General features: G+C 44.1%; 1 protein-coding gene across 1 annotated transcript; it reads left to right on the forward strand.

Annotated features, from left to right (window-relative positions):
• On the forward strand, positions 1-23,864 carry LOC144104758 (protein MEMO1). The gene is made up of 9 exons (XM_077637933.1): positions 1-179; positions 1,116-1,200; positions 1,311-1,379; positions 2,698-2,810; positions 4,621-4,732; positions 8,391-8,527; positions 10,135-10,211; positions 14,997-15,101; positions 16,393-23,864. Exons 1-9 carry the CDS (start codon positions 119-121, stop codon positions 16,528-16,530), a joined length of 897 nt encoding a protein of 298 aa, XP_077494059.1. The 5' UTR covers positions 1-118; the 3' UTR covers positions 16,531-23,864.
• The last annotated feature ends 1,329 nt before the right edge of the window (positions 23,865-25,193 follow it).

Genomic DNA, 25,193 nt, shown 5'->3' on the forward strand with positions numbered 1-25,193 from the left:
GGCGTTTGCGCTAGGCGTGCTAGTTTTTGTTTGGATCTGTGGCGTACGCGATTGGGACATTTTTGCAGCCCTCTACTTTTATTTCTAGTGATCACCGTTTATCAAAATTGGCACCGCAATGTCATCTCAACGTCTGGTGAGGAAAGCGTCTCATGCGGGTAGTTGGTACACCGATTCAGGTGAGAACTGGACGAACTGGTGCCTGATGCTTTTCGGTCGAGCACAGCTGTTTCTACAAAGGCTTTTGTTTCCTTAAGTGCGCACTTCCTGCTCAAATGCTCTGTTCATGCTCAGTGGAATGCATGGATATTGAACTGCGCGGTTATATAAATCTTACCCTCTTGTTTAGTCGCTAAAATATTTGTGTTATGCGTTCACGAACTAGACCTGTCACAGCAGTGGCTTGTAATCGTGCCGCAACTTACGCGCTCTTTTGTCAGCGTCTACGCTCTGCTGTTCTCAGCACGAATTAAAGCAACGAAAATGTATTTTATTTCTGAATTTTACTCGCCCTCTTCTGCGTGCTACGACTCATTTTCCTTATATTTGGCAGCGACTGCGCAGATATCGTAATTACTTTGGCAGCGTGGTGTAGGCGGCAGCTTCCTGACCTGACAGCAGCTAGCTTAGCAGTCGCACTCCTACGTGCTTGACTTAAACATGCCAGCCAAAACTGCAGATGGTCGGCGTAATTGTTTTTTTTTTATTCTGCATTATGAAGCTCGAATCTAGGGGCTTAATACCGAGCCTGTTGTATTCGACCCCTCATGCTCAGAGAAGCCGTGAAAATGAATGATTGTAAATGTTCTTTGCTTCGAGGAACTTATATCTGTGGCGTGGTTGTATGCACAGCTGATCAGTCATTGGTTGCAACCAAGAGACTAATGTGCTGAAGGGGTTCTTGGTGCATAGGATTCATTTATGCGCATTACAATTTGATGCAAGTAGTTGTCATTGTCGCAGCCACATGTTCCCACTTCTTACATCCTGTGAAGTTCCCAAAGTTTGAAACGACATGCACAATGTAACAATTGTGGCAGCCCGTTCAAACATTTCTTCGGCATTCACACCATGTGCAAATACCGAATTCTTTGCATTTTCCGTACATGTTTCAGCTCGAGAACTGAGGTATCAACTTGACAACTGGCTCTCGGCTGTAGGGCCTCCATCATTTGGGCCAGCCAGGGCGCTCATAGCACCGTGAGTAAAAGGTTTCGGCATGATGCTATCATGCTTGGCGTGCAGTGAACAGTATCTGTCCTATGTCGAGCAGCAGTTACATATGTTTACATCTACTGTTTTTGCTGCAGGCATGCTGGCTACCAATACTGCGGTGCCTGTGCTGCGTACGCGTACAAGCAAGTCGACCCTTCTGTTGTGTGAGTGCTTTCCGGTGTCAGGGACTCCTTGCTGCAAGCTGTAAAGTGTGGTTTCACTTTGTTGCGAATTCACGCACATCGGATAAATCGTAAGTGAATCTCTTTTCAGCCAAGAAACATGGCATGGATCGCTCAGTCGGTATGCTTCCATTTTAGGAAGCTCACTCTAGGAAGGCATCACTTGTTCTGAGAGCTGCTTGTCTTGTGGCGTTCAGCTGCTGAACTGAAGTTCATGGAATTTACCCCAGCTGTGGTGACCATATTTAATGAACGTGCAGTGCGAAAATTCCCACGTACTGGTGCACATTAAAGAACTTCAGCTGGTCGAAAGTAACAGGCAGCCCTCTACAACGGTGCACTTCACGGGCTTCTATGGCGATTCTTTGCATTGAAATCCATCATTTGTTCTGAAAGCACTGCCAGTGCTGATGGCTAGCAAAATAGCTAGCTACTCTGCAGTGCAGGCCTGACGTAAAGGTTTATGTTGTGCATATTTCATACCACAACCAATTCACTGAATCACCTTGTACGTGTGTTTCACCTATGGCTGCTTTTTTTGTGTGCAAGAACAGTCGAAAATGAGATTCTTCTCTGGCTGTTCTTCAGCTTTGCACAGATGTCAACAGTTAAAAAATTGTGTTAACCAGTAAAGGAAAGCAGTTGTTTTGCATTAAATGTCACAGATATATGCACTAAACATTTTTTTCCTTATTTGTTTTTTTATAGCCAGTGCTTAAAGGATCAAGAGATGAAGACAGGATAAAAACATACAGGACAGGCTTTGACATCTAGAAAAAGATGCGCACCCTTCTCAAAGAACAAAAGGTCCTTAAATGGGGAGTGATGTGAAAAAAAGCTAAGACTAAACTGTTTACTCTAGTAATTGTTGTTGCTGTGCAGTTGTTAACTACAAGTCTTGTTTGGGCTCATGCAGAAAGGGGGTTGAAGTTTGTGAGCCGGAGTGCACTGTACATTTTATATAGCGTATTTATAAGCAGCACTACAAAGGGACAGAATTGCTGATGCATTCAGTTTATTTGTGTTACAATAATGAAAAAAGCGGTCGGCTTTTTTTTCTTGAGTTCGGTTTTGTTGTATGTTTTTTCTTGCTGCATGCTTGAGGTATGACGCCGCCTGGCCAACATGCCATAGCAGGTTATGAAGTCACAGTTTTTATTGTATTATGCGTGGTGCACAATTCTTAAGTATCAAAGATGTGTGTCTTGTGAAGATTCCATGCTAGACACCTGCCAGAGTTGTTTTGGCCATGTGGGGCACATATTCCCTTGGGCAGTGGTGTGAGGGTGGCAACTTGCAGGCGGCGCGTCTTCATCCTCGGTCCCTCTCACCATGCCCGTCTGGGAGGGTGTGGCCTCTCCCCAGCCAAAGCATACCGGACGCCATTCTATGATCTCACCATTGACCAGGAAGGTAGGCGTGCATGGTTGCGTCGTCTATGTGTACATTCATAGGTAGAGGGATGGAAAGGTAAACGAGGTGATGTTAGGTACAAAAGGGGGCAGCATGGATTAGAGAAAAATGAAAATTAATGATGTCCTAAAGGAGATTAAGAAGAGTAAATGGATTTGGGCTGTACATGCAATGTACACTATGTACGATCGCGGGCAAAAATAACAGACCCCCCCCCCCCCCCCCCCCCCCCCCCCCCCCCCCCCCCCCCCCCGTCCAAGTTCCGACCAGTGCCACACCGTGTGGGGGCGCCGCCTGACAAAACACTTATGGTGTCGAGACCGGCGTAGTGGGCACGTTTCGAAACCAGAAGTGCTTTGTCAGGTGGTGCCCCTACGCAGAGTGGCTCAGGTCGGAACTTGGAGGGGGGCTCTGTTACTTTTGCCTCCGATGGTACATAGCCAACGAGTGGAGATCTCTTGTAGTAACGGAATGGATACCTGAGAAAGACAAAACACTTGATGGCAGCAGCAACAGCTCTTGAGTAGGGGTGAAATTCAGAGGATTGTTGGTGCATCGTGTCTGCAGTTGGCACAAGTGGTGTGCCTTCCAGACTTGCTTTTGCATGTGTAGTTAAAAATAGTATTGGTGGTAGTTACTCAGTTTTTTTTTTTTTACCTGTCATGTCTGTAGGCTGGGCCCGTAAACTCTTGCTGAAGGTGTCAGCTTCAGTTTGCAATTGTCATGAGTAGCATTTCCTCTAAACGAATGCTTATCTTAGTGCTGGTAGATTTTAATGTTGTGTTGATCTCGGAGCGAGAGTACGTACATAGCAGTGGATCTCAGATGGGCATTAAGTAGGTGCAGGTGATATGCACTCGTAACCCGTAATTTACAGGAGTGATAAAAAAAAAAGCCAAAGTCATGGTGAACATCTAGGTATCTGCTAGTTCCTTCAGACGTTACTGTGTTGTAAAATTGCATGTATAAAAAATGCAGCAACTGCCCAATGTTAGTCTAAAGTATTAAGAGAAGTCCTTCAATATCATGTAGATTCCGAGAAAGGCAGTAATTACTCTTTAGGGTCCATCTGAGTACAGTCTTAAAACTACATGAGACAGTTGGCCGCTGCGGTGGCTGAGTGGTTATCGCGCTCGGCTGCTGGCCCGAATGACGCGGGTTCGATCCCGGCTGCTGTGGTCGAATTTTGATGGAGGCGAAATTCTAGAGGCCCATGTACTGTGCGATGCCAGTGCACGTTAAAGAACCCCAGGTGGTCGAAGTTTCCGGAGCCCTTCACTACGACGTCCCTCATAGCCTGTGTTGCTTTGGGACGTTAAACCCCCATAAACCATACACCAAACATGAGACAGTTATACAACTTTCTTAGAAATTTTGCAGTTGAACAAAAATTTGTCTCAGGCTGCCTTTCGTGTTGTAAGCTGCCATATGTGTTGTATTCTTGTGTGATTGTTACATGCTGCATTAGTTGACACCTCAAGCCACCTGACTCTATTAGTAGACATCGTCATCACTGTTATAACGTGTCATCGCAGAAAAGGACTGTTCTTGGTTCATCAGGATTCATGCTTGGGGCACATCCATTCTTTATGTGGTTGGCACCTTGTGGCCCGGCATTGACATGGTTGCTTTCAAGTGGATGTCAAGTGTATAATTACTGCCTTTCATAGAGCTGCTGCATCACGATGGTTACCCCCCAGGCTACCATATGTTGTAGATGCACTACTGGAGCCGAGCCATTTATGGCTGATATTGCTGCTGTGTGATGTTGTTTCATTGCAGTGGTTGGTGTGTGCGTTCTTGCTTGCAGTGTATGAAGAACTGTACGAGACGGGTGCATTTGAAGAGGTCTCGATTCATGTCGATGAGAATGAGCACAGTCTAGAGATGCACCTGCCTTACATTGCAAAGGTCATGGAGAAGTGAGTATACCCCACAAACACTTGCATGATGATTCGTGTACTTGTCTTGTCTTGTGAAGAATTAGTTTTTGCTGTTCCTATTAATTTTTTTTAATTTCTGTAAGCCTTCCTTCGGTGTTATGAGGGGAAGAAACAAGAACAGGAGAGGAAGTCATTGGATGCAATACATTACCAAAAGCTTGGAGTGCTTTTCTATTAGAGTGATGTGAGCGGTAAAAGTCGGACGCTTATTAATGGACCATACAGAGCTCCAAAACTAGTATGTGGTCGCAGTGTATTAGAGAACAGGTGAGGTACCAGCTAGGTGACAGCCATACACTTGAGAAAGCTGTAGGGAGCTTGCAGTGATGAGATACTGGCCAAGGTATTTGTTACTAATTCTTAGTGCTTACTGCTTATTTATGAAATGCAGTGTGTGTTGATTACTGCCTCTCACTTGGTATCTGGTTCCTACAATTGTGCTGGGGGTACATGATACAGTTATGGTTGTGGTTTGGTGTTTTCCGCATCACTTTTCAGATTGATGAGCATGCTGGCACCTGATATCCGCAGGCCCGGCGTTTTGCTTTGCTATGCGGTGTAACGACCTTCACGCAGAGCCATTTTACATTTTTGGGTTCTTGAAGCACTATTGTGGTGTTTTGTTTGCTGGCTGGCCACAGTGAAATGGACGATTTAGTTCCGCCCTTCAAGAAGGTGTTCAATCGGTTCAAATGCACTCCATGAAATCCCAAAGGAGGACGGACGGCAGTTCTTAGGGATGCAAATTTTCATGTGAAACCGGCAGATTTTCTGGGTGTATAAAACTACAGATAACCTCCTTTTGAGCTATGAAGTATGACCCGGTGCGCGCTTGAGGTACTGAAGAAGATTACAGCATCAGTGAACTTCAAAGCCCTTTGCTAGCCCATTTGCACATACGATTGATGACATGATGGAAGTAACTACTCATTAGCATCCACCTGAGCACAGCCGAAGCTACAAAGGAAAGCTATGCAGCTTTCTCATAATCTTTGTTGGAGAAGAGTAACGAACATTCTCAGAAAGCTGCAGATTTTTTTCGGTAGGTGGATGGCAGCACTTGGGTACTTGGTATCCTGCAATTACTCTTGACTGGAACCTACTCCCATAAATGCTTTGGATTGAGGAGTAGTAATAGAGAGTAATTATTCGTTAGTATCCACCCATGCAGAGCCATATGGCTACAAATGAAAGCTATATGGCTTCCACAGAAACTTCGTTGTACGGCTTCCACAGAAACTTTGTTGTTGAAGAAAAATTCATCCTGGTCTCGGGTTCGAACCTAGGACCGCCGGCTTTGTCGCTCTACCAGCTGAGCTAACTAACCTAACCAGAATGGCTAGTATATGATACGGTGAGAGCTAATTGATCAGCAGAATATCGAAAGGAGTTGATCAAAAGGAATTTATCAAAAGGAGATGCAGGCGAGCATCAGCAGGGAAGTAGACAGACTGTGAGCCACCAGATATCCCAAGATCCTCATTACATCAGTTGCAGGGAAGTTGATGAAGCGAACTGACAATTGGAAGAGCATGCTGCACTAGACATAATAGAAGGGAAGCTTAGATAACTGTGTTTGTGTCTGCTTCCTCCCGTTTAGCATGCTGTTCTTATTGTTAATAACCAGCTGGCCTGGCTATTTGTTTTTGGTTTTAATTTTTGTTGAAGCAGACCCTGACCGAGGCACGGCAAGAAAACATAAAAAAAAGATGCCAGGTCAGCACTGTTGCCCATCATACACAATGTTTTCCATTGGCTGAAAAACTAGCCTACAAACACTGCGCTGCTACAGTGTTTTTATCCCCTTAAAAAGCCGAAAGATCTTTACAAGAAGGTCAGCGTTGCTACACCATGGCATTACAAAAAGACTGAACCTGCAGATGGGGCGTGCCAACATGCCTGTTGTATGCGAAGGAAGCGTGGCGTACAGGAGAAAGTTGTGCATATCAATGAATCTGCCTTGCTGAAGCTGGAACGTGCATTATTCGGGGAATAAGACAGCACAGGAACACTTGTCAAGACGTCACCCGTCCTGGTAACTTGATGACACAGACTGCTCCAGGTGCCCTTGCGCTCCGAGATTAGAAAACGCGGTGGTCGTGGGCAAAGTGAAAGATAAACAAATATAAATTGGCGAGATGCTCACTGTGAAGACAGTAAAGTGCCTGTGAGCATTGTCTCTAGTCTCTGTCCAGTCCCTGTTGCACTGAGCTTTTTTTAAGCAACTTGCAATGCATAAGCATACAAGCTATCGCTCATAGTGATAAATAAGTAGAATTCTTCATAGCACATGTGCAATGATTGAAAAGAAGTAAGAATGCATTATGCACCATGAAGAGCAATCAGAATAGCTTCTTCATGTAAACAAAAATTTGAGGACGCTTAAGCTTCGCCTTTAAGAGCAGAATGTGACAGCATGTTGCAGCATGGCCAGGGTATTACTCGTGTACGCATCAGTCCATGAAGACACTTCACGAAGTCGAAGACCACTACGCATTCACAAGGTCCACTTTTATTCAGTTCGAACCAATTAGCCTTTGTAGCGTGTTCTGCGCGTGCTCAGCTCGCAGCCTGAAAGACCTGGGTTCGATTCTTCATATCTCCACAAGATTTTTTTATTTGAAGGGTCTCGTGTTACAACGCTGACACCAGCTTTTCTGCGATGCGAGCTCCTTAACGCTGTCGCGTTAAAAGGAAACACCCAGAGCTGACATTCCTTGCAAGTTAATGGTTTGTTCAGTTGGTTTTGTGTGCATGTCTCATAACTGCAGGATGATTCTGCACAGCACTCATTAATGAATGCTCAGATTTATCCTGCGATCAAACGAGTACTGTTAAAATTTTGCCTTGCTTTCCTGCATCTTCCCTTAACAAGCCTGATTGGTTTTTGATTCTATGAATTTCGCTTGGAAATACACCTACTGTGAGAAGTTTATGTAAGTTGACTGTGTCGAAGAAATTTAATTTCTTTGTATTAAAAGAATATTGCTTGATATTTAATGCTCCACAGTGTAAATGACATAGTCACAATTAGGCTATATTTTATGTATTTGAATATGCAAGTAAAGGTGGTGAAGAAATATAAATTCTCACCACTGTGATCTTTACTGAACTTTTTACTGCAAGCGTACGTTACATTACTTTTTTTTTGGCAGATAAGTTTTGCCAAAGGTATGTGTTCGTACAACTGTATACAGGTGCAGGCAAAAAAATATGCAGCACAGTTTGGCGGTTAAACTTCAGCCACACGTGAAGTAGAGAAAATAAGCTGCTTTCTTGGGTCTGTACGGAAGTGCACGAGTGGTATTTGCTAGAATGCGCATAAAGCACCTTCTAATATTCACAAGGTTCAGTTCGAGAGGTGTTTGATCGCCGAAGCTTGCTGCTGTGTATGCATCATCATGGCCGCAACTGTACATTTAGGTGCGATCACTGGGGTTCCAGTGACATTCTTAAAAGCTGGTCATATTCCCACATTTAGAAATGCAGTTAGCATTCTGCAGGTCCTATTCTGCTTTTCTCCTGCCTTGGTTCCGTTCATTCTGTTTTTCCTTTTGAGGAGCCTTGGTTTGCATTATTTTTTTTGCTTGGTCATGCTAAGTCTTTTTTCTCCTCTCTGCTCCTTTGCAAAATCCAGCCACGAATTCACCATTGTGCCCATTATTGTGGGCTCGCTGAGTCCCGAGAACGAGGCCTTCTATGGCCGACTCCTGAGCAAATACCTTGCTGATGCCGACAACCTCTTTGTGATATCCTCAGACTTTTGTCACTGGGGTAAGCACCGTCTCTTCTTATTGCCTTGTGTGTGCTGGTTGTTCTTTAATCAGTATTTGGTGATAGTAATAGTAAGGCTTTACTTACAAGCTTGTAATCAAGGTTTACAGCATTATTCATTATGTTTATTACTGTTATCACTCACAAATGTAGAGAGATTAGTGAAATTTCAGTGTAAAAAGAATTCCTTCAACGAGAAATTTTTTTTGTTCTCATTATCTACTGAAAACAGATAGAAAAGGTAGAGTTTTCAAAAGAACAACGGCTGGAATCAGTTACCGCAACTTTGAAAGGCTAATGCGTAAGGTGAAAACAATTTTTCTGGCAGTCGATTTGCTAACCTTGCAGTGTAATTAAGGGTGAAAACAAAATATTTTATGCCCAAATTATGTGCAAAGCATTTGGGAAACAACCACTTTCTGGTGCTCTCAGCTGCTGCACTAATATGAAATGAGCAAGCTAATGCCATGCTGTGCATGGTAGCAGCAGGCACCTCTGGGCATGAATACTGTTTTTACAGGAATATAATGAGTTATTCTTTTTTTTTAGCTCATCGCTTTCATAATGCATATCGCATTATATGTGAAACGAAGGTGCGGCTACGACATGATTTTATTTTCTCTCTGCTGAAGATAGCTACAGCGACCTACAGAAGCCAACTTTTCGATGCCCTTAGCAGCCACGTAGTGTGCATGGCGAAAGAGGGTGGCCCTGAACGTAGAATGAAGGTGGCGTGGGTCTTTGAATAAGGGAAGGCACTGAAACAGGGTGCAGGGAAAGGAAAGTTGGGCGAACTGGCACAAGACTGTGCAGTACGAAATGGGGAGCAGCGGTGGCACGGCGGTGATCGCAGCCACTGCTTTGTGGGGAGACTGTTTATGTTAGCGCATTGGACGCGCTTCCGTACGCAATTGTGTTGGCTTCAACAGCCTGAGATTGCTTTGTAATCGTAATCTTACTTTTTTTTTCTTTTTCTTGAGGTCTTGAAATCCTCCCTTGCATTATATTTGTGGTTGTGTTATATGTGTGTAAATACAGTATCTTATGTGATTTGCTAGGCCTATCTTCCTCAGCAACAGATCATTGGAAACAATGTTTTGTACATTATGTTGTTTTCATGCACAATGTTGCTGTGTATTCTCACATGCAGAGCGTTGACATCAGCACACACTTTTGTGTACTCCTTTCTCTTTTGCATGCATGCATTTTCTTTGCCTTTGCTTTCTACATAAATTTTCACATTGTGCCTTTCTCATTAACGTGCCCAGGACAGAGTTCTGCTTAACTCTTACTGTACCGCTGTCTTCACTGTGCTGTGGCTAAGATGTGAGTTGAGCAGTGCAAGTGTAGAAGCGCTGTGCACGCATGAGCCTCCTAGTTTTTCCTAATATACTAAATGTTTCAACATGTGATGTACTGCGTGCACCTTTGCCATCAACGCAGCTCAAGAGCATTCACTGCTTGTGTGAAAAATGTTCTTTTTAACGTTACGGTAACCATAGTTGGCAGCTTTGCTTTCTCTGTTCACTGCTGTGTGTACAGTTTACTAATGTTGAAATACTTCTTTCCTTAAATTTATATTAAGCATGTTTTCACGTGCTTTTCAGGGGCTAGGTTTCACTATCAGTACTACGACAAGTCCTGGGGCAACATCCATCAGTCCATTGAAAAGCTAGACAAACAGGTCAGTACTGGCCCAGTGTAAACCTGTGCGTACATGAAAATGAGGCCAACCAATGGTGATTTGAATGTTGTTGCTATTTGAGTGGATATACCTAAGGGTGCAGTCGTGTGGAAGACAGCGACAAACCTGGTGAGGCTTACAGAAAAGGAGAAAGCTACTGTATTCACACGATTTTAACGACGTATTTTTCAAAATTTGAAAATCCGAAGGGGGGGGGGGGGGGTTGACTTAAAATCAAAACCAAAGCATCGCGCCATAAATAAAGGCGAGACAAATCAGATGTTAGGCATGGTACAGCGTGGTTGCATTTTTGATGCGCGGCTCCGTCGCATTGCTCTTGCTGCTGGCCTTAAGCAGCTGCTATGTCAACGCGAAGAACCGGTACCCTACCCTGCGCGAGGCTGCCGATGGTGGCTGTCGATAAGCAGCAAACCGGCACTAGCCCACTCCCCACACGTGGCCGCAGATTGCGTCTGCTGATAAGTGGCGGCGGCCTGATAACGCATTCGCATTTTACTCTTAATAGGCGTTGTCCAAGTTTCTTTTGTTTACTTTTAACTGCGCACTCGGCACTCAAGGGAGTGTCGATAGTTGATGGAAGGGCCGCTGTTCCAATCGCGGCGGCACTCCACTCTGAACCGCAGCGGCACCGGGGAGTGTCGGTAGCCGACGGAAGAGCCAACGCTGCTCATGCGTAGTTTCTTTTTGGTTCTGACGCTTTCAACTACTGCCGGCCTCATTTCACAAGTTTTTAATGTAGTGATTCATCATTTGTCATTTGTGCTCTGAGTCCGATAAATGATCGGCGCTCGTTCATGGCTACATTCAAGGTGGCTGTCATTCTTTACGCTGAAGAAACAAACTGTGCGCCGGGCCGCAAGTTCGACGTTCGCAACGGGTGATAGAGATGTGGCAGCTGCAGCGAGGCAAAATTTTCAGCTGTTCCACGCGACGTCGTGATGTGGCTGTTTGCAAAGTGCGGGATTTCGCTTCACGACGATGTTAGAACGACGAGCTGTGGGATCGCAGCAGCGATCACGACGGCAGGATTAGTGAGGACGATGGCGCAAATGTGGACAAATAGTCCAGTGACTAATACATTTTCGTTTTGGAATGTGTCCACGGGCGCTCTACGCGTGGCAGCCGATAGCGGCTGGCGATAAGCAGAGGCCGCAGGATAGTGCTCTCATGTTCTATTATTAAAAGTCAAGTGTAAACGACCTCCAAGTTTTATTTTTTTTTCAGAAATGTGATGTGCGGGTGTCGACTTACATTTCAGTCGACTTACAATTGTGTAGATATGGCAGCATGTCTAAAAAAATATTTTTAAGTTTTTAATCTCGAGCTGCAAAATTCAAGCTAGTATATGTGAAACAAAATTGTCATTTTTCTAAACAATGAACCTCCTCTTTAAAAGATTGTGTGTCACACCTAGGCACCATTTATTTGTGTGCCATTTGGAGGGAATACTAGTTTGTTGTGGCCTTTGAGCCTGGTGTGCACATCTTTGACATTGCTGTTGCTCTTGAAAAAACTTTTGGGCTCAAAACACATGGCATTCAAAGGGGCTGCAAAATGAGGATTGTATTGGCAATACTGCTACACCCACCACTTTTGTCGTTGATAGTTTACTTTTTTTTTGAAGAGTCTGCTTTTTTGAGTGCATTCATAAATTTAGCGCCTTCTGCAGCGAAGACCTTGGCAACATGCCAGGATGCTGTGTGCCGATAACGTCATTGCATTTTAATCTTTTGAGGAGCGGGGCAGCATGCTCGGCAAACTTGGCAGCGTGCCAAGACACTGTGTGCCCTTGACAGGAGCGTCGGTGGCAGTGGCATGTTCGGCACACTGCTGCATGCCCAGCTGTACCATTGTACGCTTGAAAAGCTGGCGAGCGCTAAAGCATCAAAGATGAGGTACTAGTTTAAACCAGGACGCTATAAAACATGCTCTGCACTGAAATGCTATGGAGGAAGCAGGACCTTCAGACTCAGAAGCAAACTGGCGAGCTCGAGGTTGGGAGTGAAAATGCCTAGCACCTCTAACACCACAGCTAAAGCTTAAACATGTGCATTGTACACCCATAACCGTGCTGCGAGTTTTTTTTTTAACCTTGCATAAAACATGTGCACCTGACCTTCAGGGCTGGTGTTCAGCATGTTAGTTGCATGTTCAGCATGTTAGTCACATTGTGTCGTGATACAGCAAACCTTTTGAAGCGAACAATGTGAAACACCGGTGACACGAACCCTTCTGACCGCGTGGTTTTGTTGATGATGGATGGACACACTGATGGACGAGCCATCGGATGTACAACCTTTGTCCGTAAAGTTCTGAGACTGAGTCCATTAAAAAAATGCCTTTAACATTTAAATCATTGGTGCAGCACTCTTTCGAAATAGTCTCCCTTGCAGTCTAAACACAGCCTCCAATGCTTCTTGAGGTCTTGAATACAGTTGGAAAACGCTTCTTTTGGGAGCGCTGTCTGCTCCTTTGTTGTGGCGTCTTGAACAGCCTCCACGCTCCCCAACCAGTGACATTTTAGGGCTCTCTTCACACGAGGAAACAGGAAAAAATCGCATGGGGAGAGGTCAGGCGAGTATGGCAGATGGGGAAGTACATTAATGCTGTGCTTGGTGAGAAATTTTGTCACGCTGAGAGCAGTGTGTGGCCTTGTGTTATCGTGGAGAAGGCTCCATTGTCCAGATGCCCATCATAAGTCAGTGTGACGGCGTCGCAGTGCATCACGCATGTGCTGGAGCACGCGGATATAAAACTCCTGATTCACCGTCTGCCCTTGTGGGACGAACTCTCGGTGTATGACACGTCCGGCATCAAAAAAAACTATCAGCATCGTCTTTGTCTTGGTCTTCTGTCGCCGCACCTTTCTCGGAGCCGGAGAGCTTGTGGACCGCCATTCGGCGTTCTGCCTCTTTGTTTTGAGGATCGTATTGAAAACAACATGTTTTGTCTTCAGCAATGATGCTGTCGACGAATGCAGCATCCTTCTCTACCTCGCAGAGCAAATCAGCGCTCACTGATGCCAGCGTGTCCTTCTGGTCCTGTGTGAAGGAGTGTGGCACAAGTCTGGCATTCAGCTTTCGTTTCCCCAAGTTCTCACGCAAAAATTTGGTGGCATGTTGTCTTACTAATGTCGAGAGCATCTGATAGCACACGGACTATAATAGTGCGGTCTTGCTGTACGATTTCCCTGATCCGAGCCACGTTGTTTCCATTCCATGAGGTTGCAGGGCGCCCCTGCCTTGTGTCGTCTTCCACCGACGTTCTCCCCGAAACGAACCTCTTGTGCCACTCGAAAACTTGCGCCCGCGATAATGTCTCTTTGCCGTAAGCGTCACGAAGGAGCTCATACATCTGTGTGGCTGTCTTGCAAGCTTCACACAGAATTTTATGTTTACACGCTGTTCGAGGTGGATGTCCATCTCTCCACATTCGCTCACAGTCGAATGCGCAGATGACTAGTGACAACGTATTTTTCTACATGTAGTGCCATCTAGTGGTTGCCACAGCAATTAACATAAATAGCTCGAGTTAGCCCTAAAAGATGGCACTACACATACGCACCAACATTTGTTTTGGGGAATCATTTCTAGAGAAAAAAACAAATCGGTCTCGAAACTACGGACAAAGGTTGTAGGACATGAACTGTCGACTCTCGCAAAAAAATCTTTCAAAACTTTTTTGGCCCCACATAATGAATCCTCCCCAAAAATTGATGTCAACTTTTCAGGAAAAGAAGTGGGTTCAGTACACGAGTAAATACGGTATATCAAGCTTTGAGTGATGTGCTTTCAACAAAGTGAATGCAATGTGTAGTATTGCACTGGATGCTCTGCACCTTCAGTGAAACATAGACATGACATTCAGCATGTTAGAGCAAAGATATGTCATGGCAGTTTTGCACGCTCTTTGTGTGAAGACACCATCTTTGAACATTTGAGACAGCTGAGGTGCGACAACAGAGCCGCCGCAGTGGCTCAGTAGTTGTGGCACTCGGCTGCCGACCCGAAAAATGCGGGTTTGATCCTGGCCGCGGTGGTCGCATTTTGATGGAGGCGAAATGCTAGAGGCCCGTGTACTGTGCGATGTTAGTGCACGTTAAGATCCCCGGGTGGTCGAAATTATCAGGAGCCCTCCGCTACGGCGTCCCTCATAGCCTGAGTTGGTTTGGGATGTTAAACCTCATAAATCATAAACCAAACCTGAGGTGTGACAACAGAAATTTTGCAAGCTTGTGCCTTCAGCTATCAGTTACTGCATATACCTCTAGATGCTCTTCATGAAAATTGCAAGGATTATATGTGCCATACCAAGGTGCGAGTTTTATGTCAGTTTCTTCAAAGGCCATAGCAGTGTTTGATTTCAGGTGCCTTTACTCAGGCTTAATGGCAGATTTGTGTTCCCTGACTTCTACTACTTTGCTGCTTTGCAGTAAAGGGGTTTTACTTTTATCATTCTGCTGCAGCTTTTTGAAATCCTTATCCTTGACTTGTCATTAGCCTCATATTTAACCAGTGGTTCTGAGGCACATTGGTATGATATCTCTGCATACTATTTGCTGGTTGTTAAATTTTAGAATGCTGATTTAGTGCTTCTTCTATATTCTGTTGTAGCTAGAAAAGCAGTGTTTTGTGATTTTTCGTTTCCTAGCTGCAGTTTCTTCACTGTCTGCATGTCTTCTCGTGCCAGAAGTCTGACATGATGAAGCAATACAATGACGTTGTGGGTGTGCAGTTTTGAGTACTTTGGTGTGATCTCTTGCAGGGGATGAGCATAATTGAGGAGCTTTCTCCGACTGCGTTCACCGCGTACCTCAAGAAGTACGGAAACACCATCTGCGGCCGCCATCCCATTGGTGTTCTGCTTAATGTGAGAGGACTTTCAAATGATACTGCATCTTGTGCTGCTCTGTGCTTCTTGCTGATGAGAGCATGGCCACTAAGTTCAAGTTTATATTTTATCCCAAGTGTAGCAAAACAGAACAGCATGATGTTTAGGTTGTGTCACTTCATCGGGATGGCAGTAAGTCCAGAAAGGAGACCGGCATGCCTGTGTCAAACTGAAAGACTGCTTCGTATTTGGTCAAAATCGAACGCTGTTTTTTTGAGCAGACTTGTGCTCTCAAAACAGTTTGAGCACGGTGGTGGCAGTAGTAGCAGCTGCTCTGGGTAGTCGTTGAATATTGGAATAAACATCGCTCTTGGCCATCACCAGTGCGTGATAAGATGCCTTGCAAAACTGAACATTCGAGATAAGAATATTGTAGAAAAGTGGAACTTTGTGATATGATTTCTTATATGACGTCAGAAATCTTAAACATCGTAGAAACTGGAGTGAGTGATCATAATCAATCCAGGCGGCCCTGGTCATGTCTCGCTTAGTTAACACATTGACAAGGCCACATGCGAATGGTAGTAACAAGAATGTGGAGAAACAAAAAAAAATTCGCTGCAATTGTGTTCAGGATGTGGTTTTGAAGTTGGAAAACTTTCGGACGGCATTCTTCCCCAAAGTGGTTGATTTGTCTCCGTTGAAGGCACACTAAAGACAAACATCATCCAATTATTGTTATGAGTAAAAGTTGATTCTTTGACTCTTTCCAGGTATGTTGATCTTCGTCCAGCAGCTAAAGACGCATTTATTGCCGAGAAAATTGGATTAAAAAAATCTCCCTGCAAGTCGGCTCAGAGTCGCGAGGTCCTTACCCAAAAGGATGGGTTGGCCACCGTTTTGAACTGAATGATGGTTCAGCGTAGCCTCGGGGATTGGCGCTCACGAATCTGTGTTGACGCATGCGTTTCACTTGCTATATCGGCCAATGATGGCAATGCCTGTATTCAATTTCTTGGTCTTTTTTAGCTTATAAAAGCTAAGTTTTTGGTGAGAGTAGTCTCCACAGTGATTAGAACCATGGTACCTTATCAGTAGAGGTAAACTTTTATTTGACCTCATTGTCTCTTTAAATAACAAGCTTGCAGTGTACAATAAGGCAAAAGTCACTTTGGACAACTTGGCTTATCCCAGCATTGTGTGTAAGAGGACTGTAACACGGTGGAATGCGAAAACTGATAGCGCAGAGGACTGCGTGCAAGAATTGGCAGTGACAGTGTATCACTTGAACGGCAGCGTCATGTCAGCGTGTGATTGTCCTTGCTTGCAGGCTGTGGACACTCTCCAGAATTCTGGCAACGGCCACAGGATGGTGCTCAAGTTCCTGAAGTATGCCCAGTCCAGTCAGTGCATGAGCATGAGTGACTCTTCGGTCAGCTACGCCTCGGCCGCTCTTCGCCTGGAGTGATGTTCAACGCCAAAGCCCTACTTCTTTGTTTCCACAGATATTTGTGCTACTTTGCATTTTCCTTTGTTGCTTTCAGTAGATGAAATGTTTCGTTTTAAGGATTGATTTTGAACACGCATTTTTGAGAGCAGTGAGGCACTTTTTCATGTCCAGCTTACCACATTGAAACTCCTCTTGAATGAACGTTTTGACTGCGTGAGTTCTGCTTTACCGTATTTTAGAGTGGGCGTGATGTTGGAAGGCAGCGATTATGAGTGCCTCACCAGTTTGTTTACTTTCAGAATACAAAGAAAGTACAGCTTTACACTTTTTAGCCCATTATGTAATGTCAGCCGTGTTAAACCACCTTGTGACTGAAGCTGTGATAAAAGCTTTACTCAAGCCATCACTTTGAGCTGGGAAATTTTATTTTCTTTGATTTTGTCACGCTCTATTTATTGAACATATTTCCTTTTCCAGATGCTAGCTTGAATGCAGTGGTTCGCGTTGCTAGAATACTATATTAAAAGCAGCGTTTTGCGCTGGTTGTATCTTCATGTTTTGTGCATATTTCAGCCCTCCGAAAAAATATGTTCAAAGAATGTATTTTCTTGATTGATCTCTTCAAGCAGAGTTCAAGTTCATTCAAGCGAAATTTTGTTGGTTGCTTATTTCAAAAATAACATACAGCATGCTCAGAGAAGCTAGGTCATTCCGTGTTGATTGGTGCAGTTTGGTCATAACTGCAATTGTAGGCTGAAGGGTTATGCATTATGCTTGAAGGTTGGTACTAAAGGGGCGTCCAGAATGTGATGCAGTGTGGAAATGTGGTGAGGCTAGCATCGTTCATGCTGTAAACTGTTGCATTTTTCATTCTCATGCATCAAAACTGGAAGCCTGCAGCATATATTTTGTACAGGAAAAATAGGATGGCACGTTAACGTGCCTTGCTTTGCCTGCCTTTAGTGCCAGCAGCAAGATGGCCTTCAGCGGAGCACTTGTTTCATTTTACTCTGTGTGTGATCTTTGCTGTCATTATGTCTTGGGGCTGACCGTTATCGTAGCGTTGACAGAAATGAACCGGATCTTAGTTGGGTTAAACACTAACTTACAGACCTGTATATCATCTCTGCTCACTTGCTGTTAGCACCGCTTGCAACTCTTGTGCGCTGCCACCCCTCGTATATTTTCTTGGGACTCCACTGTTTGTTTTGCCTCCGAGTCCTCCATCTACCCTAGGAATTTTAGACATGCTTCAAAGTGTGCTGCCTGGGTGTATGTGGGGTGTGTCTATATTTGTGTAATTAGTCTTGGTTAATTTTGTGTGAACAAGCCTTTTTTTTTAGCTTCTTTTTGAGTTCTCTCATGTATAACGAAACCAAAAAGTGGTGGCATTCCGTATTTGGGGATGCAGCAGAAGCAGTGCTTGCTAGGCACACGGACTGATTGAGAGAAATGCAGAAAAGAACCGACGGGGGTGTTTTGCAAGCATTTTTATTGATATGAAGGCTGCACAGGTTCTAGCCTGGCTTGTGGTGTTCTCATTATATCTGTGCTGCAGTAAAGGAATATTCAGGGCAGTGGTGCTAAGCGTAGACCTTTTACAATCACTCTTCTCTTTTCTACAGCTATTTTATTGCATTGCCCAGTCGATCTGCCGCCTATAGCTAGCTTTTGAGTTTAATTTTGTACTGTGGATGACCCGAGTTACAAGCCAAGGTTAAAATGGAGGCTTTTTTTTTCAGCATACACACACATGCACATTACACTTGTGCACATACATTTTAATGTATGTTTGTCCAAGTTTGCTTGACCAGCTTGGTAAATGGCTATGGAATGGGAGCTGAAAGCATTTCATGCTTTGCAAGACAAGACAGTACAAAAGCAGCATTACAAAAGCTGGCCAAAAGTGCACCCCGTCAATGGGACAAATGTGTAAATCCAGAAAGTGCTAGGAGATAGGCCAGAGCAGTGTCGCCTTGCAAGCCAATGTCAGCATTTGCCTGCAACTAAGAATGCAGTGCTTTCTTTGTTTACATACATGAATCAACCGTAAAGAGTTTTATAGGAAGTTTAGTGAAGAGAGTTGCTCTTTGGTTTGACCACAAAGATGCGAACTAAAGTGATGTGGAAGTTGACATAGCTTGTATGGCTTTTCCAGTTTGCATGCAGATACTGTTAAACAATTATAAAATGCTCTGTTCAGTTGAACTGAATGGCTTGATAGACTGACTGAAGCATAGGTTGTCTTTGCAGGCTTTGAGCATCAGTGATGTGAAAAACTTCTAGTGTATAGTAATAGTTTTGATTGCTTGGTGGTAGCTAACCTGGATTTTTTTGTGCAAGTTTCAGACCTCACATATTTGCTGTAACAGAAACAATGCAGGTAGGTCAAGAGAGGGTACTGTTTTGTATCTTGGACAAGTTCTTTTTATATCACTTGCGTGACTGTTGAGCACCTGTCAAAAGATGCTGAAGCTGATGTCAGAACCTCAGACTGATGACTAATTGTGGGCAGCCATATACTGGGTGCCTTTTTAAATCCTTTATGTGGTTTCTGTTCTTTGTATTATTTTACCTTTTTTTTTCAGTGCTGACCTGTACAATAATGAAGACACCATTCATATAAGATGTGTGACGGGATCTGTTCAATTATAATGTCCATTCAGTTGCTACCAAGGACACGAGCAGGTCTGGCTGGCCATACTCTATAAGATTTAAGTTTGTTGACTGTCCAAAAAATTCTGTCTTTTATAAACTGTTTATAGGCTGTCTGTAGATGGCCGATAGAGAATAGACAGTCTATGGCCTATATGGACTGTCCAAAGAAATTTAGGAATTTTTGTTGGGGTGCGCTATGCTGAGGTAGACACGGGACACATTGAGGTGGAGAAAGTTACGCGACAAAATTCACTTTTGCTCTTGGGTGCTCCATTGAACTCTGATAAAGCCCTGACTAACATGGAGATGCGTCACTGCAGCTGAAATAACACATTGCTATCCCAAATGAATTATGTGGACCACATTTAGCGAAATATTGCTGCATTTTTAGGTCCTGTAAAGTGAAATATGATCGGCAGCTGCTAAAACCTAGAGATAGGTCAGTGCAGCTGAAATAACACATTGCTATCCCTAATAAATAATGTGGAACATATTTAGCTAAATATCGCTGCATTTTTAGGTTCTGTAAAGTGAACTATGATCGGCATCTGCAAAAAAGGAGGGTGGCATGCAATCGTAATGCTGCCTTTTCATCCTTTATTTTAGATGGTTATCCTGAGGCTCACGCACCAATAAAGCATGGGAGAAATGCGTCATTGAAATGATGAGAAGTGCTTGGTGTTTACTTTCTATGTTTGTCACTCCAACACTGTACTGCCTCGATTTATTGCTAATCAAGCATGTTCACTAGCTCAGGTGTGACCTCGTTCTGACTGCTACTCTGACAGTAGGCACAAGCTCGTAAGTAACTGACGTACGTTCTTGACAGCAGAAGCCACCATCAAAAACATTAAAGGGGCTGACAACTGAGCAGATTGCATAAATCGATTAGGGTGGAAATTAGCATATCTTGCCTTATTTTGAAAGATTTGGACAGTTTAATAATAAACATATCTAATTTTAATTTAGCATTGAAAATTGCATAAAACCCCTGAAGTGACATTGTGTGGTCAAATGGTCTATTATCGGTGCACCCACGACGTGACCACATCTCAGTAAAATTTAGCATTTTTTTCTTTCAGAAGTGTTCATTATATTTCACCGTGGTTTATGTTTTCTCCAGTGCGCCCTTCAATGAAAAGTAACACTCCCTCTGCATCGCCAGAGCTCTTGTATCATACTAGTTGAGAAAACCCGCTTAAAGTGACCAATCTCAGTGGTCACTTTGTGAGGGTGACAGAGGTGGCTTGGTGGCTTATAGGATGCCTCGATAGAGTGTTCCTTTGGTAGTGTGGCGACACATGTCCAGTCAGGGGGTGCCATTTTGAAACACATGCATCGCACCGACCCCTACAATGGAGAGAAGGGTTGACAATACTTATTTCCGCACTAATAGTTTGACGTGGTTAAATGAGCTTGCGCTTCAATGTGGTGTAGGTATCACCACCTTACGAAAGGTAAGCTGCATCGAAGTTCCCTAGGGGCTTATGGGTTTCAGCGCCATCTGGAAGCAGCTGGTAAAAGCTGTTGTCATTGGCCATCGTTTTCTTCTGAAGTTTTTTTCTTTGCTTGTTTTGTCTCGTAATTTATCTTTCGGACTGAATTTTTGAATGTATGAATTTTTGTTATTGCATCTGTTTCAATGTTTTGTTGACTGGCACTTATACGGTTATCCAACAGTTTTGGAGTTTGTAACTTGAACACAGTTTATATACTGACCACAGGTGCTGTGAAATTCCATAAACCCTCAAATTTTGGTGCAGTCAGACCATTGGTTTTTAATACATGGTGCCTGTGGGAAGTTCTGCGACTGGTGAGATCAAAGAGCTCTGCTGCATTGCCATTAAAATGGTTTGAGCTGTTGTCACTATATGGCACCACAGTGTTCTGCATTTCTTGGTTGAGGCGCTGACCACTGTCCACAAAAACTCATCAATGAGGCATACAGGTAGCACCAATATGTCACTTTGCACATGAAGAAATTTTGGCGGCTTTTGTGCACTGCAGTTGTAAGTGCTTTCTATTGTAATTATGGATCTGGAAGAAAACTGCTTAGAAAACTGGAAGTTTGCTTGTGGCTCATGATTGGTTGATTGCTCATGACGCGTTCCCTTTCATATTTTACCTACCTGTACATCACTGTGTCATAACTTAAGGTGTGGAAACTCAAATGGACGACTCCACACTGTGCTAAAGCTATTTACTCTTTGGCAGCTAGGACTAGATTAGTTCTAGTTCATCACTTATGCCGGCATGCAGTGGCAATCTTGCTCGCTGATGATGGTTTCCAGCATCATGATATATAAAAACATGCATCCACTGATAAAAAAATTCTTGGTAAAAGTCTTTTGCGGCATTTCTGATAAACTGTTGCAGCCGTTTTGCGTTTCAGAAATAAAGGTGGGCCCTTAAAATTTGATTGTTTCTTTAACAAGGTTCTGATCAGTTCGGACTGAAGTATGAATTGAAAAATTAGTCTGTCAGCCTCGAGTTCAAATTATCAAAAGTTTACTCTAGTTTCTTGTGCTAGTTCAAGTGCAAGAAGCGCAAGTAGTCCAAGTGTGCTTTTCAGATGCTGCTACCGGCTAAGCTAGATAGGAATCTTATACTTCCAGGCTGCGTGATCTTGGGTACTGCTAGCGACTGAAGCCCAACAGTGGCAGCCACTAGGCCAAGTCTGACCATGCATGCCTAACTTTGTCATGAGCATCAGTGCTGCCTAGCTGGCTTTGTGGTGCAATGAAATGAATTGTAGCTGCTTTTTACCTGAAATGTTGGCTTCATTTTCTTATTTTTGTGTTGCTGCAAAATTTACACATTTTTTCTTATTTAAGAACTTCTCAGGGTTTGTGGTATTCTTTAGGATGGTTTTTGTGTCACTCGGCATCTGGAGGTGTGCAAAAATTTCAAATTGGTGGACTAGTGGCTATATATCATACGGTTGCCTGCAAGCATTGCTATGTTAGATGAACGACCACCACACCACTTTTCACTCTTGGTAATTTGAGAAACTGTATGGAACTGTTCACCACACATTGAATGTAGTGTGCGAGTGAAAAAAAATATCAGTGGCAAGTGCTTGAGCTATGAAGCTCCCATGCTTGGTGTTGCTGCAGTCACATTTGGCGCCCCCAAACTGCCACTGTCGAAGGCTTCTGCAGAGTTTTGTGGGCTTCCTGTTAGATGAGGGAAAAGTGCCAGGAATGACACTACTTTTTTGAAAAGTCGTGTTTGTGGTTTATCTTGTTGGTCTAGAACCTTCTTATCGAAATTTTCGAATCATCTTGTGTTAAAGGGACCCTGAAAAAATTTTGACGGTCACATTCTTGTGCAATGAGTCTGTAGAGGTTGAAGTGCATATCTTGGGGAGATTTAGGACCTCTTTGCAGTATTGCTGTATTTGTTTGCTTTTGGAGTGACTGATTTTTTCAGCAAGCTTTCTGCTTCTCGTGCAGTTGACGCATTGCTTTCAAAGATAAGTTGTAAATGCAGTGTGTGCCACAATATGATGCGCTTTTAAAAGCACATAAACAGTCATTTGTTGTCTGTATCATGATGTAAGTGATTGTTACAGGATTAATCACTAGGTTAATATCTAACTGAAGATTATTTAGCATCTAGAGTGCTTTAAGAACCTGGGAGCTCATGTTGAAGGAACTCAACTGAACGAAATTCGTGACTTAACAAATTTTTTGGCTGCAAGTACAAATTTGTTTCATTGAAGTTCAACTACACTTCAAGGACATCGTGACGAGGAAATACTTCTTTTTCTGCGCGGGCGCAGCAGTGCTGCTTTACTTTTTTGGCGAAATCTTTCATAGTTCTTCAAACCCTTGTTTAGTGTTATGCTGTCAACCCTGTACGTGCCATGCCATACAAGAACATTTGAGGAGCCTACAGAATCATTCATCGAATTGTGATTGTGCTTCATGTGGTGAAGAAAATTCTGTACACTGGAAGTGCAACAAGTGTAGCCAGTTCAATGTTTGAAATAGCGCTTGTAATAGAAGTGCCGGGGACAATGAGCCTGACTTTGAGTAGTTCAGTGACGTGTTTTAGATTGTCCCTAGTTGGCTGCTGATGACTAAGGAGGATAAATGTATGCTACATGTAATGCCTTCTCTAGCAAGACACAATGAAGCTTTTCAGAAGTGATGGCAGTGTGCTAGGTTCTTGGAAGTGTGCTGCAGCTTCAGATGTAGCCTTTCTTCTTTCACTTGCATTTGGGAGTGAAATGTATGGTCTCCATGGGTCACTCCGGCCATATCAAAAAGGATGAGTATAAACTTTTAACTTGTTAAGCTATATGCATTGCGTAATGAACAGCATCAATGTATGGCTGTCCTTGCATGAAAAAAAAAATTAAAAATGCCTAATTTGCATTGGAATTGCTAATTGAGACAGCACTTTTAACTTTTGGGTGGTGGTGCTGAATATGAGTGCTGAATGCCTTGCCTAGAGCTTGGTGGTACCGCACCATGGCCCACCGACATTCTGTGCATGTGCCGGAGGTTAGCGAGGTTCTGTGTTGTGGTGGGAGGTGGAACGTTGCATTTGGCGAATGGCGGTCGGTGACTGGTACAATGAGAAGACGTTTGTGAATGATGCTTACAAAGAGTATGTTTATTCTGATGGTCACGGCTTTTGCTTTCTTTTGTACACGAAATAAACTTTCTATTGTGACCGTACTTTGACCAGCTGCGCTCTGTCTGTTGCGATGGCAGCCTGTAACTTAGCATTATGTCGCGGATCGATGCAGACTCAAAAAGGCTCGTGTACTGATATTTGCTCATTAAGGAATTGCTGTTGGCATTGAGTTGACGTAGGACCGCTGTAGGCAGTGCATGACTCTGGAAACTGACGAGTGCCCAGCACAAACATTAAGGAATCCAGAACAAGCTTTTTGGACGGTGCATGGTGTCTAGTTGGATTCCCGTTGGTGGCATGTGGTCTGCTTTTTAATCAGTCATCTTTCAGGTGAAAAATGATTACTAATTTCCCCAGAGATGAACGCCATAAATAAAAGTGGAGGTGCATATTCGCACTGCAGAGTATACGTTAGCACTATAGGTTTGCCCCTGAAGGTGGCAGGTGTTGTGAATTAGTCCATCGATCACCGCGACACGTGGCACGGCGTGCCCTCTCTTCACTCGCTTGAATAATTTACACCACCAGTAGATCCAATCCAGCAATCGCAGTGTGGCATGCCATATCACTTCACCACTCCCCATCCTCGACTGACTAGCGACCGCGGTATCCCTCGCAATCTGTCGCTTCCCAGCGAATCGCCTCGCCACATTTAATCCTCTCTCCCAGGGTTCTCACTGATGGCGGACACTTTTTGCGCTAATTTCCTTGGTTTCGGTGACGGCTTTGCGGGGTTTGAATCGGGGAGATAAATACGTTTTCCCCCATTCAATCGCGGCTGACAGTTCAAAGCCGCCCGGACCCCACCCCGTGATCGCGCATGCCGACCACGGCGGGCCTTGCTCTGAGCGAACAAAGGAACGACACTGACTGATACAAACAGGCATTTATTGCTACAACAATGACGCCGGCTAGCAACAGAACACTAAGGAAAGTTGTCCAACTCGCCAGCACGGTTACGAGCGAACCCAAGGAGAGGGTAGAGTCGGGCTGGTTCACGTTGAACGGTACGACGAAACAGCGCTGACGAACGCAACGGAAGAAGAGACAGACACGTGCGCTGATTTTTTTTTTCTTTCGCGGATGCTCGCAGTATCTTGACCCCAGCACGAGCAGGTATTCACATTCGGGGGAACTTGCGTTCCCCAGCACGGCATCTTATTGAGACAAGGCAGGAGCTAGGCGCTGTTCGGCGAGGGAGCCAGGGAAGAACCTGCCTCCACATGAATTCCGCCGTTTGCGAAGCTACATGCAGGTCTTGACTGGTCTTAAAAATTGGTTATTTGGGGAAAGGAAATGGCGCAGTACCTGCATCGCATCTCGGCGGACACCTGAACCACGCCGTAAGGGAAGGGATAAAGGAGGGAGTGAAAGAA

The sequence above is a fragment of the Amblyomma americanum genome, chromosome 9 (assembly GCF_052857255.1).
Source record: "Amblyomma americanum isolate KBUSLIRL-KWMA chromosome 9, ASM5285725v1, whole genome shotgun sequence".
NCBI classification, from domain to species: Eukaryota; Metazoa; Arthropoda; class Arachnida; order Ixodida; family Ixodidae; genus Amblyomma; species Amblyomma americanum.

Excerpts from the sequence above, each read along its gene's own strand:
- LOC144104758 (XM_077637933.1), top strand. The coding sequence starts at position 119 with ATGTCATCTCAACGTCTGGTGAGGAAAGCGTCTCATGCGGGTAGTTGG. Across the intron at positions 180-1,115 it reads TAGTTGGTACACCGATTCAG|CTCGAGAACTGAGGTATCAA; the intron begins GTGAGAACTGGA and ends TACATGTTTCAG. Across the intron at positions 15,102-16,392 it reads CCATTGGTGTTCTGCTTAAT|GCTGTGGACACTCTCCAGAA; the intron begins GTGAGAGGACTT and ends CCTTGCTTGCAG.